Source organism: Schistocerca americana, chromosome X (assembly GCF_021461395.2).
Source record: "Schistocerca americana isolate TAMUIC-IGC-003095 chromosome X, iqSchAmer2.1, whole genome shotgun sequence".
Lineage (NCBI taxonomy): Eukaryota > Metazoa > Arthropoda > Insecta > Orthoptera > Acrididae > Schistocerca > Schistocerca americana.
Window position 1 is genome coordinate 572,787,156 of NC_060130.1, and position 15,075 is coordinate 572,802,230.

The window sequence follows — 15,075 nt, forward strand, 5'->3', positions numbered from 1 at the left end:
GGTCGCAGGTTCGAACCCTGCCTCGGGCATGGATGTGTGTGATGTCCTTAGGTTGGTTAGGTTTAAGTAGTTCTACGTTCTATGGGACTGATGACCTCAGACGCTAAGTCCCATAGTGCTCAGAGCCATTTGAACCATTTCTGTAGTGTTTTGTTTGTGTTGTCATGGAGAAGTCTGCAATGAAAGTAATATAAAGAGTAAATTTTGAAATTACGATACAAGTTGTTTTTCTCTGAGAGGACGACAGCGACAGCCTAGATTAAATCAGCCACCTGAGTGACAGATCGCCAGGAAACTTTCTCCCTGTTGAAGTTTATGAAGAGGATTTTGTTATAACCGTTAATGCTGACGTATAATCTGGTGATCAAGAGCTATATGCCAGAGCGTTCCTCCGCAAAAATTCTGCTAAGAACATTTCTCTCAGAACTTCAATTCAGACCGAAAAACTATGAATAGAGCACCACCGTGTCTAGGTGCTATAAAAAAGCATCTGGTAACAATGGTAGCATTTTACAGATACAGCTTAAAAACTTTAGAGTATAATTTTCGCTTCACAAAAGCGCACTGAGTTTACTGGAGTTCGATTTCTTTACGGTTTAAGAATCTAGAACCAGTTTAATAAATATTATTAATTTAAAATATAATTGCTCCATTCGAAGATAATTTAGGGACTGTAGCATGAACCGGATGTTGTGGATTAGTAATCTATGGTTCTATTATGGTTCAAGTGAACGAACACGAAATAGGTAAAAAATTGTTACTACTTGCCTCATGTCATCCACATTTCTAGAAACTTAACATTTTCAGTGCAAATGTATTTTCACTTTCTCATCGTCTCTTTCTTCTTATTAGTGCCCTCTAACCTTCTACTTCGGAAACACGCGGGAGGGATCGAATTATTTTGTGGTAATGACTGACATATCGATGCCTTTGGGTATCTCAGTGTTGCCAAAGTTCGTACAAGCTCATAAAAGACCACTTCTCTCTATTTGATGAGATGGTTCTCTGACTCAGAAATAAAAGAAAGCTAATTTTATATTACTTGGTGGAAAACCTATTAATAACCGATCTGGGCACGCCCGCAATCGCTGTGACAAGAATTAGGAGTGAATGAGCTATGCTGCACTGCCGTGAAATGCTTGTAGTGAGAAATTTCTTAGTTTCATTATGTGTTGCTCATTTACATGATAATGTATTTTTAATGCTGTTCATGTTAATTGCATTAATTAATTACAAGTGTTTACGTCCATAAAGCGTAAACATTAAAAATAAACTAATTAGAAACTTCAGCGTAGAAATTTAATTACATTACATAGTATTGTTTTTGTTTCCACAAACATTATCTCCTATGGAACATAGCTAAATCAATTGTAGTTCCTATAAATGATGATCTCAGGGTAGATTTCTGTATGTTAATTATTCCTCTGAGAAAACCAGAAGATTGACAGGTTAACTGCAGTATAACTACAGTGCGTACCACCACCAGGAACTGGGCGGGTCAAGCAATTTACTGTATGTTGTATATGTAAGACCGCTGCATATCCGGACGCTGGATTTTCGTTACTCATGATGACAGCTCGGATGTATTGGACTAGGTATTCAGCACCAGTTTCAGTTACTGATATTTAACTACTATGTTCACTAACAAACCCTTGAGTGATGAAGTGGCTCAAACGTCGTGAAGCAGCGAAAGGTTCCACAGTAAGTGTATACCTCCCCTGGCGTTCTGCCAAATTCATGGTGTGCCTTAACGCTAGGTTAGCTAGCTTGGTTTTTTCGTATCACCAATAAAATTATGTGTTAGCAACATTCATTTCTCCTGAATAGAATTCTCTTTCCCACGCTGAAAAGTACCCACTTGGCAGAGAGTATTTTTCCTAAAATATTCCTGAGTGATCCGTAGTTTTCCAACAACTTTCCCAGAATCAGCAAACCCCAAGTTCTAAACTCTGCTGGGTTGTGTGTCTTCTGCTGCTTGAACAACGATCTTCCATCGTGTATTATCGGTGAGTTGTAGACCATCATCAGAGCGATGGTTCTCGTCTCGGCAACCTGCGCCTGTGAGTTCGCCACCAGCATCATCGCCTCATTTCTGTTAACTTCTTTATGCTATTGAATTTTTAGAAGATAAAACCGTACGTTGAGTGCCATACAAGGTGTCCCAAGAGGAACGGGAAATATTTAGGGGTATGTCTGGAACGATCGTTTGAAGCAAAACACATTCATGGGACGATTATAGGTGCAGAAAATCGTCGTGTGCTGGTAGTAGGACTACGCTGCACCATTTCAACAATGCTTTGCTGTTCCTGCTCTCGTTGTCGATCCACATGTTTAGAAGAAAAATAGCAACTGTGCTGAAAACTCTGCTAAACACTTTATATCAGGAATTCGATATGTCGGAAAGCGCTGACGGTATTGTCCGACAGCAGCAGGAATCTTACCACCCCAGAAGCTTTAAACGTACGTCGTAGCTGCATATTCTTCTTTAGTGAAGGTGTGTGGCGGTTTGGTCAGAGCATGTACAAATACAAATAACCAGTTTGAATGGAATTTATGTCCATATGAAGCTTTTTTCGAATGAGCATTCCTGTCATATCCCTGAATATTGGCCCATACTCTTATTACATCGTGTTTACTGTATATACCGGATGTTTCTCCTGAGAGTCGACAGGAGAATTTTCTCTGGTGATTCGACATACATTTTCCATTTCGTTTTCGCAGTGTATAGCTGGAATCCAGCCAAAAAAAAAAAATATTGCTCATTATGTCTTTCATGCCACATGCAATGTCGACAGAAATCATCGATTTGTTCCCAGTTATAAACAAAATGGCTTTCAAAGTGGAATTTTTCATGTCCAATCGATAGAGCGGTCCAAAATTAGTACGACATTTGTTTTGTCGATGTGCACTAACAGGGACAGAGAAACACGAATGGTGACCAGTACTCCAGGAGAGACCGTGCAGTGCTGCTCTATGGCGGTAGCAGTCCGCGAAGGCCAGAGCTGCACGCGAGTCGATGATGGCGTATTGGTTTCTCTTCATGTTATAATGTCCCCATTAACCAAATTTTTGTGGTGAGATCTTATGGGACCAAACTGCTGAGGTCATCGGTCCCTAAGCTTACACGTTAAATAGTCTAAATTAAACTAACTTACGCTAAGGACAACACACACCTATGCCCGAGGGAGGACTCGAATCTTCGACGGGGGGAACCGCGAGAACCGTGACAGGACGCCTAAGACCGAGCCGCTACCCCTCGCGGCCCCCGCTGACAAGCATCGATAAAACTAATATCCCAATGGAGTCATTTGTGACTGTTCTATCAAAAGACCACGTAAATTTCCAGTTCCAAAATAATTTTCTTTGTAACAGGCAATAAACCGTCGACAATGGGCGTCGCTTGAAAGAGATGAGCAGTATTTGTTCAGGTTGACTCCAGTTGCGCATTGCAAAAACGAAATTTCATATATCTGCCGAAACACGAGAAAAATACGCCTGACGACTCTTGCAAGAGTGCAGTGTATATAGCAGAATTTCTCTCAGGTTTTTCCTTTCCCATATTTGCAGACGACAATAAACAAATGGTTCAAATGGCTCTGAGCACTGTGGGACTTAACATCTGAGGTCATCAGTCCCCTAGAACTTAGAACTACTTAAACCTAACTAACCTAAGGATATCACACATATCCATGCCTGAGGCAGGATTCGAACCTGCGACCGTAGCAGTTTCGCGGTTCCGGACTGAAGCGCCTAGAACCGCTCGGCCACAGCGGTCGGCGTCAATAAACATTGACAGTAGTGTTACGTAGGCGAAAGTATTTTGGACTGTGATTTAAGTCCGTTCGCAATTACATACCAGTCCTGTGTCATTTACCAGGGGCCCGACCCATCGTAAGAAGCGTTGTGAAACATTTCAGCTACTACTGGTCAGTGGCCATTCTGATTATACACAGCACTATTAGGACAATATACGGCGATCATTAAAGTGTCCCAACGTGGTTCCGTGAAGTTTATGCTGTTTATTTCAATATAAAACTGCGTATTCATTTCCGGTCACTATATCCTCACTTCCGAGTACTAAGGCTGAAGATTTTTTAAGTAGTACAGGATTATAAACTGTGACTCGGTTGTAAAAGCTCCTCCCATGCATTACGAGGAGAACGAAAGTTCATGTTATTGAGATAAATTTGACGTTTCTCTTTCGAAGTAAAAAAGATTTTGAAGTATATAACAGTTAGGGAATATATTAAAACCTGATTTATGCACGTTGATAATACTGAAAACCCACAAAGTAATTAAGAATGCACTTCAGCGGAAATAAGCTGTAGAACATATATTGGAAAACAGTTACAAGCAAACCAAAACTGGGGTTTTCCTACGTAGAGAGGAAATCAAATGAAAAACGGAGTCCCTTTTACGTATACCAAAAATGCGTTGGCTCACAACATCCATTGTGCAGGACGATCTGAAAACTAAAGCAACCGGCTGGTCTGTATTCCAACTTTCCACGGAATGGATTTACCTCAGTATTTCTGTTAGCACAGCACATCCCACGACCTGGCCCATAAGGCCAGTGTACCGGGTTATGCTATGGCCACAGAAGAAAACAATACCTTCAACACCGCAGTGAGATACACTATGCAACCGAAAGTTACTGTGTGAAGTTAGGGTATGTGTTCGAGTCTACAGAAGGGCAGAAGTAATTCCTCAACGTCATAGCCGTATTTTTGTAATGGTGATTCGAGGGAGAGAACCGAGTGAGTCCGGATATAACGTGCTGGTTGGGACGTACGACATCGAAGTCCTATTAGAGTGATTTTCCACTCTCCACATGTGCCCAGGTCCTTAGAGATCGCTAAACTTTAAAGCGTACTGTATGAACCGGGTGCCGAACACTCCTTCAAAATTTTGAAGAGTAATCCTGTACAGAGGCAAGTGCAACTACAATCATTGGTGAGCCTATGGGTCTCAGTTTTCATCATCGAAATCCAGCCATTGATATAAATAAATAATGCACAATGACCATCATACCTAGTTTCAGAGGAAATACTTGAATTTACTGAACTACCCTGCCCAAATTCGCAACCTTATCCCTCAATCGAATTTCTTTAGAGTGAGTTACGAGCTGGACCATTTCACTGGAAAGCAAATTCCACCTCCAGATAACCAGATGCAAGTGAAACCTTTCGCAGAAAATTAAAGTTTACATTAACAGGCAGCTGAGGCTATTATCTTTAAAAATAACAGCATTGGGTGTAAAGAAACTTTTGGCTACACAATACGTCTGTAGCAACCGAAAAAGTAAGAAACATCTGACAGAATTTAAGGTTCAATCTGTACTCGGAACCTGAAGAAAGGAATTTTTATCAAAACCTTCGTAGTAACCACTTTCTCCTTGTTCGAGCAAATGAGAGAAAATACTGTAGTCTACACAGTTACTTTATATTTTAAAATTTTGAAAAAATTATTATTTCTAATGAATTCTTCTACCTGATTCCATAAATGTTTCAAATTTTTAATTTAAACGTAAACCAAAAATTTAAGTCTCAATAGTAGTTACCTCTTTCCCAACAATTCTCATATATTAAATATTTTCAGATTCAGAACCATACTTCCACATCAGTATCTCTTTAAAAAATATGTTGCGAGTAAAAGTCAACAGCAATTAACGAAATTTTCATTTCTTAAATATTTTTAGAGTTGGCATATAGTACCACCCTTCGGTAGTACACGTTACTGAAAATGTGTTTATGTTGCTAAGAATGTGCTAAAAGATAGTTTCGTTTTATAGACGCAACTAAAACATCAGCACCTATTTAAAAACTATGGTGTTAATGTAAGTCAACAAGAGTTAACGAATTTAGATTTTTAAAATTCTTTTTCGGATGGGCATAATGCACCGCCCCCACCCCCCCGCCCCAACTGCTAATGCGTGCTATGAGAAATGTATTGGTATTGCTAGGATTAAGCTGAGGAACACACAACTCTACAGCCTACGGCACAAGAAATTAAGCAGAAGTGAACCTGGCTATGAAGAGATGTCAGGAATATAAAAACAGTACAGGGAGGTTAAGGATTGACTACAATGAGCAAGTTTGTGTGGGTGCAGGTGACACTAGCTGTGCATATGTGAAGGTGCTTCCACAGGATAGACGAATGTGTAGAGCTTCATCGAACCATTCTTCCATATTCTACCATATTCAGCGAACAGCTGCTCTAGCTATTTAAATTAAGTGTCAGAAAGTTCATCTCTTCAAAGCACTAACAATTCTGTGCATAAAAAACTACATTGGTGTGATATGTAACTGTCAAGATTGTTACCTTCGAATCAAATATTAAATTCAGGACATTTAGATAACACAAGACTCTCGTAAATTAAATGATGTTTCAATCAGATCATTCTTTTTGAACAAAACCTGGAAACAAAGAAAAAGGTAACACTGTCAAATCCAGAATGAGATTTCACTCTGCAGTGGAGTGAGCGCTGATATGAAACATCCTGGAAAGTGAAAACTATGTGCCCAACTGATACTCCTACTCGAGACCTTTGCCTTTTACCGGCAAGTGGTCTATGGACGCGAGCATACTCAGGACCCCCTCCTCACAGCCGTACTTCCGCCAATACCTTGTCTCCTACTTTCCGTACTTCACAGAAGCTATTTTTCGAGGGAGATCTTCTGTGAAGTTTGGAAGGTAGGAGATAAAGTGCAGGCGGAAGTGAAGCTGTGAGGACGGGTCGTGAGTCGTGCTTGGGCAACTCAGTCAGTTTCATGATCGAGCAGTCCCTCTATACACTGATATGCACCTCAAGCTTCGACGGTGATGCCCGACCAACCTCACAGGCTTATTGATAGAGGCTCTGGCACAATCTTACCTTGACTCTCCCGTGGCGCATACTGAGTTACAGGTGCCACTTTCCTATTTTGGGAGGATTTACCTCGAATATGACTGCCTAAGGAACGTTCTCCCTATCTCTCACCTAGCAAAAGCCTATGACGTCTATCGCACCCCACTTCGCCACCGGTAGCCTGATGTCATCAAATTGACGTATCGTACCGTGCATTGGAATGTAGTATGGCGCACTTTTTACGCGGTAACGCTAGAATCAGACGTACGTTCGATACGCTACGTGCCGGAAAACAAAAAACAGATTACTCGAGAGAGACTCCATAGGATTCATATCGCCGATTCATCTTTGTGTGTCAACTGCAACGTCGGGATACAGACAAATACCGGCTACGTTGCGCGGAGTGGCCGCGTTGTTTGAGGCGACATGTCACGGATTGCTCGGCCCCTCCCGCAGGAGGTTCGAGTCTTCCCTCGGGAGCCGGCCGGAGTGGCAGAGCGGTTCTAGGCGCTACAGTCTGGAACCGCGGGACCGCTACGGTCGCAGGTTCGAATCCTGCCTCGGGCATGGATGTGTGTGATGTCCTTAGGTTGGTTAGGTTTAAGTAGTTCTAAGTTCTAGGAGACTGATGACCTCAGAAGTTCAGTCCCATAGTGCTCAGAGCCAGTTTGAACCTCCATCGGGCATGGGTGTGTGTGTTGTTCTTAGCATAAGTTAGTTTAAGTTGTTGTGGACTGACAAGACAGCCAGTCCGCAGTGACGGGTAACCGAAAGGCACGCGTTTAAACTCACGCAGGCTGGCGTGAGGTCTGAAACAGGATACGGAATGAATGCTATAAAGAAAAGTACGTAGCTTCTGGAATACTTAACTTTAATCCACATTTGTAGAACATCGCTCTTGATGATACATGTTATAACCACAATATACATAGCAAAGGATTATGGCGCCTTGCTAGGTCGTAGCCATTGACTTAGCTGAAGGCTATTCTAACTATCTTCAAGCGAGGCTTTGTCAGTGTTGTATCGCTAGCTAAGTCGTCCGTACAACTGGGGCGAGTGCTAGTAAGTCTCTCTAGACCTGCCGTGTGGCGGCGCTCGGTCTGCAATTACTGACAGTGGCGACACGCGGGTCCGTCGTATACTAGCGGACCGCGGCCGATTTAAATGCTACCACCTAGCAAGTGTGGTGTCTGGCGGTGACACCACATAAGTAGTGTGTAAATTTAGGGACCGATGACCTCAGCCGTTTTGTCCCTTAGGAATTCATACACGTTTCATTTCATTTCAACTGGCTACATTGTGAGCCAGCGAAAGAGATATGGTATTTTGTGCGTCAAATGTTTGCACAATTTTTATGAATTTTACCCGTTTATGTCGATTCACACACCTCCTCTACCCGGACGCTGTTTAATACCAGAGGATGTAACACAAATCTATGACATAGTTCAGAGGTCAAATAGCTCTAAGCACTATGGAACTTAACATCTGAGGTCATCAGTCCCCGAGATTTAGAACTACTTAAACCTAGCTAACCTAAGGACATCACACACACCCATGCCCGAGGCAGGATTCGAACCTGCGACCATAGCAGCAGCGTGGTTCCGGACTGAAGCGCCTAGAACCACTCGATCACAGCGGCTGGCAATCAGAGGTCACGCGATTCATTATTTGTTTGGAGATGGTGTTACAGGATTCATGGAAGTTTGGAACTATTTAAACGATCGTCATTGTGCCATTGTGAAGAACCCTGAGTACAGCCAGTACTTTTCGAACTTCTTGCGGAGAATCTTCCACGACCCACTCCGTAGCTCGATCATTCGCGCCAGGAAATAAATTTGACAAGTTCACAACTAGGTGATTTGAACAGATAACGGTGCCTACACGACATTACGAGAATCATGCTACGAAGATGGGGCGACGGCGTCCGCGAAGTGTCGACGGTGCATGTGCGTGTTTCATAAGTGTTACTTCTTGTTTGTTTTCTTTTTCACGCAAGTAGTACATGTCCCTTCTTCTTTTAAAGTCTTGGTGACAGGGACACGTCATGGAAGAGGAAGAGTAATTTTTGTCTATAAATAAATGAATATTTTGCTGTGATCATTTATCCCTTCAATATGTTCCTGTTTGGCGCCCGAGACATTGTGGTCAGGCGATGTAAAATGACCCGTACCCACTATGCCCCGGGGACCATTCTCCCCTTTTTTGAAAAATGTAGACTAAAAGGAGAAAAGTTGGCAGAGAAATTGCCCGTGTAAAACGAAGTTCTCGAGTTCGGGTCTCGGTCAGGCACACAGTTTTAATCTGCCAGGAAGTTTCAAACGGTGAAATGTTCTGTGAAACTGTCGAGTAATGCTCTAAATCATGTACAGCAAATAAGCTGTGTCAGGTATTTCTCTAATCTATTTTATTTATTGCTTTTGGACAAACCATTTCACAACGCATTAGACCGATGTTGTCCTTTTTTTATTAATAGTGAAGCAGATAATGTGCCACGTCACAAGCACAAAGTTTCAGATAAGTTACCAATATTCAAGTTCGCCTATGGGCTCAGTCTCAATGAATAGCACCCTTTTAGATGTTGGGCTATGACTTACGACAAACACAACGCACAGAGAACTCTCGCTAGATATAGTCTGCCCGATCGAATTGCCACTCGAGGTTCACGACTTCAAGGCTGGAGTAATTTCAGCGATTTTTATGGCCGAATTGTCGCTGGAGAGTGGGAGGAATGGATTGGTTAACAGGGAGTGTGGCGCTGTTGCAGGCGGCTGGGGTCCCTGCTTCCCCAACACTGGCTCGTGCGGGGACGGCTTGCAGTGGCGTACGGTGTGGTGCGCCCACATCGACGGGCGCGCCGTGCTCGAGTACCAGTGCGACCGTTCCATGCAGCCAGCCACCGCAGCAGCCTGCATCCTCGAATGCGGCCACCAGAAGGGTATTCCTCGCCTCTTACTACACTCCCTTCTGCTCTCCCCTTTGTGCGCAATGAAATCTGTCTCCCGACACAATTTTCTTTTCCCTTTGAAATTGTTTCCCTTGTAGCAGTGGCGACGTTCCTTTCACTGCTTCTTTTCTTTCTAACTTGCTTCTGTGATTTTATCGATATCATTACCTTTCTTTCGGTCCGAGTTGCTTTGCAGTGTTACCCGTATTTTTTTCACAAATGAGCTACTTTCCGGGTGACAGCTTGCGAATTGTAATACCTCGTTAGGCACTACACGCTCGCTCTTCCATTCCGTTCACATTCCTGTGCTTAATTTCATTACCGGTATCCCGCTTTCTTTGTAGGTTTGTGTGTGGGCATTGTCTCCCTTCAATACTGCATTGCTTTTACTGTTGTTATACTCCTAGCTACTTACCTCCCCTAATACCTTTATCAACTACTTTGATGTTCGAAGCATGTTGGCTGTAACAAGGACCCTCTCTCCCGTTTGTGCGGAATGTACAGCCTAAGAATATTCCCTCTACACCAGTTTCCTTGCAGCATTGAAATAATTTTGTATTTTCTACTTTTGTAGTATAAATAACTCTTCCAGTGTAGCCATATGTTTGCCTTTACATTTGTACGAAAAGTTTGATGGCTTATAGCGTTTGCTTCCTAAAGGTGTGCATTTTGGAACTGAGGAAAACCTTTAATATTTTTCTGACTTTCTTTAATTAAATTATTTGAGTCAAAGGAGATTTTCCTAATTCTTTATCTCATTACTACTTTACTTTTCCCTTTTCTTATTACTTTAGGCACAGAAAAACATCTTTCGAGTTGTGCCCCAAGTCCACATATCATCCCAGCGTGTGATTAATAGAGAAAATATCTTCGTGTTGCGTAATGTTCGCATTTATGTGTGTCAATGGCACATAAGGAGAGGTCAGACTCACAGATTTCGACCATCGTCGCCTTACCAGTAGAAAGCCACCGGAACGTAGCTCGTGTGGAAAGCATCAGATCAGACCGGTTTGGTTTTCGAAAAATTCTAGATCAAGATTCATGACAGGTGATCCATTTCATGGTAGGTGGAATCGTTAGAATACTTGAAACTAAGCGCATTTTATTTATACGTATCGTGTTCGCAGTCTGAAAGTTTCCGAGAAATTGAATGATCAGTCATTCAGATCAGTCAAACGTATGTTTTAGGAGATAAAATCTTTCCTAAGTGTTGCCGTGGTCCTTCGCATTGCTGTCCGCCTTCAGAACAGTCAATTTCCGCGCCCTCGGGCTAGAACAGAAGAATGTTAACTGTGGTGTATCGCAGGGTCACCGCCGTGGCTTTTAAGGGATCTCTACTTCCGATATACCTGCAATGAATCGAAATCACTAATTATTCGATTTCTCGAAAATTCTAAAGGTGTGGGTCTGATACGTGACAGTAGAAGTTACATATTTTCAACTGACAATTGATCTAACGATTCCACTTGACTCTAAATAGATCTTGCGCTATGATCTTTGACTTCAATTTTTTTTTCGGAAACAGAAGTGTAGTGGAGTGACTCTCAACTAGAAGGCCGATGGTAGTCGAAATCGGTGACTTGGAGGGACTAATCTCTTTCTGTCAGTTGGCATATATAGGACAAGTCACACAAATAAAAATGGTCTTGATCACAACGTTTGGTTGTTCCACGGCTGCTCATAATTGTTTCAATGGATCTGCATTTCTTTCGCCTTCGCTCATACTGTGGTTTTAAGTTAAGATATTACGTATAATTTTCTGTATTTGTTTCTTTAAAAGGTGCCTCTTCTACTTCTTCGCTGTCTGCTTGGACAGTTTTCTTCTCCGTGAAATTCCACACTACCGGTTCTCGGCAACTGCATACTCTAATTGAAAGCTTGAGAACCTCGCACTTGGTGTAATATTCCTTCTCTTTACTGCTTCTCGAGAATATTGACACCCAGAAAGCTGTGTGCTCAAACAGGAGTCGTAAACGAACAGAGATCTGGACCTAATATGTCTGAATGTTACGTTATATGATTCGCACAAAGAATAAAGGAAAAATGATTTTCAACTTTTTTGTGATGATTACCTGATATTGTCAGCTGTATTGGAGTCGATCTCACAGTTGGCTTTCGTATTACGGATGTTAAGTCGGCCAGATCACATAAAAGTACATAATTATTTCTAATTTTAACGAAATTAAATAGCCACCCTCAGATCATCTGTATTGAAGAAAAAGTTCTATACCAATGATCTGATGATGAAACTAGTAATCATCGTGTGGTTTTATGTGATCTGGGCTAATACACTTCTGTTATAAGCAGGACAACAATGTCTATATCTTTTGTGTCAAAAATAGCCCATTAAGTCGAGCAGTAATTCACAACAGGTAATATTTGAAGAAGGACTGTTTAACACCTTACATAGACCTCGTTGATATGAGGAACATAAAGCATATCGCTGATCGACAATCATCCGACCTCAACACCCTTCCCCTGTAGTAATTGGAAAATGGTCAACGCTGACAATGGACGCAAGTACATAACAACCTGGTTTACGCTGTCTTCGAAGAATTGCAACCTTCTTGCAAGAGTTTTGTTTCTGTTTAGATTGAGTATGTATATAGTTTTATGTTAAAACTTGATTAACATTTTTCTGTTTGATATTTGTGTTGACCTCTTTGGAAGTCATGCTACTGAAGCATTGCTTCCTCTGAAAATGTCATTTACCTTTATCAACCCATTGTACACCCATTATCTTTACTTAGTTGCAAATAAATGTTGTGTGCCAGATGCCTTTATTTCTTTTTTTACTGTGTTACATGTTACTGTTTGTTCCTTAATGTCCAATGGACTCTTCTGTCTACGTACAGGCAGATCTCAACGGTAAGTACGTATATTTTAAACATGTCAAGAGATTAAACCTAAACTAATGTTCTGTGACCTTAATAATAAGTCTGTGACCTAGTACCAAGTGAAAGAAGCCTTTCACAGAGCTCTGAAGTGTTTAGAACTTAAAGAAACTTCATGGCTGCGTGGAACCATGTTTTCGAAATGTATTAGAGTCAAAATTCCTACCTTTACTCCATTTTCGAAATAGCAGGACATGAACAAGATTATGACTCCCATCTCTAGCCTTTTCCTTTCTCTTCTTCTTCTTACTCATAGTTCGTCAAAGTATTTACTGATCAGTGCACGAAGGTAGAGATACTAGTCTCAGACACATTCTTACACGAACCTTTGAGTTGCTATCAAGATGAAGGCCCATCACATAGAAAGAAAAGGTACATTATCTGTAGCAAATCGTGTATATTCTTGCAGGTAACAGCCTGCTGGTTTTAGAAGAATGGTTTGCGTAATTAGTAAGAGTATAAGACAAAGAAAATGGTACATGTTAGATCTGATTTAGGCCGACAGCAATTCATCGATGGTTGAAACATGGGACACAGACTACAGGAATCGTAGAATGTACGCGAAACGGAGTTTCAACGATGCTGTGGTATATGACCATGAAGAAAACAGTATAAACAAGTCTCTTAACTTAGACGAGTAAACTATTTGGTTATGTTCATTATGACCTCATATATACATTTAACCATCTTGGAAAATATGGGTATGCTGTAACACACACTGATGGCTCAAAACATAGTGACCATCTATGCAGTAGCGTTTTCGTCCAGTTTTGGAAAGCAATACAGCAGTGATTCTGCTTTCCATGGATTCGAGAAGTTCTTGGCGGGTTTCCTGAGGTATATGGCACAATATGTCTACGCCCAGATCATATAATTCCGGCACACTACGGGCCGGTGGTTTGTGGGTGCGAATTTTACTCTCGACAGCGTCTCCGATGTCTTTCGTCGTATTCAGATCGGAAGAAATTGGTCGCCAAGGCAGCAACATGAGTTCACTATCGTGCTTCTCAGACCACTGTAGCACTATTATAGGCCTGTGATAGTGCTCATGCAGTCAACAGCTGCCATGATGCCTTCGATTACTACAGCAGGTCCCATGGAAGCCTGGACTAATGTTCCCGATAGCACAACACTGCCAGTACCTGCTTGAGTCTGTGTTGATGTGCACGTTTCGAGCGTATGTTCACCTGCTGGATGACGGCATATCAGTATGCGACGAAAAATTTAGTGTAAAGAAACACGGGATCATCTGATCAATCAGGCGACATATTTCAATTGATGCGCGGTCCAATATCGATGACTCCCTCCCCATTGCAGCCGTAACTGACTATGTCATTTGGTCAACATGGGAACACAGAGTGGTCGGTCTGCTGTTGCGCCCCATGTTGGGCTACGCGGCATGAACGATGTGATCCAGAACACTTATGCCTTCACCGTATTATACCTTATTGTCAGAAATCACACAGTTTGCCACCTATCCTGTTTCACAGAGCGAGCAAGCCTCCAACCTCCAAGTTCTGAGACGAAGGATGGACGTCTAACATCCTGTCGGGTACTCGTGAGTTTCCCGTTTTTCAATCACTTTCCACGGATTCTCACGACAGTAACACGAGAACAGCTGCCAGCTTCGCCGTTTACGTAATGCTCTTCTCCAGGCACTGGGCCATTACTATCTGCGTTTTGCCAAAGTCGCATATACTAGAGGTTTTCCCCATTTACGGACCATATCCTTGTCACAATGGCTCTCCATTCGTCTCTGATCCGCTTTCCTCAGCGCATCAAGTTCCCGCAGCGCCATCAGGCGGTATTCCATCACTCAGTGAGTAGTGGACATAATTATTTTGGCTCCTCAGTGTACTGTCAACAGGATGATTCAGCTGCCCCTACAGATGTGCTTTATTCAACCCGTTATGCTTTCAAAAACGACGAGCGAGATTTTCATATTCTCTCGCTTGCTACACTAAAAGTATGAGACCCACAGAAAAATTGACCAGGACATTTCTGTAGGATTGTAATACATTTAAATTTTGTACTGGAATACATTTTCCTTGCAGACCACGGTTTTCGAGCTATACAAGAAAACCGTACAAAAATGACCTTCAAATGCACTTCCACCCTGACATTCATCTCTCGCCAGTCAGGATTTCTAGTATGTCGCTCATGGCATTCCCTCCTACCACTGTACAAAAATTCTGAGTGCATGAACAATTACAATCTTCGACTTCTTATCTCTTTTGATTGGGCTGTTATGCCACCAGCATAGTGGACTATTTCGTTAGCGTTATTAATTTAATCATGCCTGTGAGGGTAATATAAAAAAAGCAACTTTTCTAAATCTTATGCTAAAACTAATTACATTGGCAATTTAATCCAAACTCAACCCCTACATG

The 15,075-nt window shown here is 41.9% G+C and overlaps 1 protein-coding gene across 1 annotated transcript in view; it reads left to right on the forward strand.

Annotated features, from left to right (window-relative positions):
- LOC124555261 (thrombospondin type-1 domain-containing protein 7A-like) overlaps positions 1 to 15,075 on the forward strand; it is a 1,197,505-nt gene that overhangs the window by 391,840 nt on the left and 790,590 nt on the right. Inside the window, exon 3 of the mRNA XM_047129129.1 lies at positions 9,612 to 9,782. Within this exon, the coding sequence (XP_046985085.1) occupies positions 9,612 to 9,782 (171 nt within the window). The remainder of the gene's footprint in view (positions 1 to 9,611; positions 9,783 to 15,075) is intronic.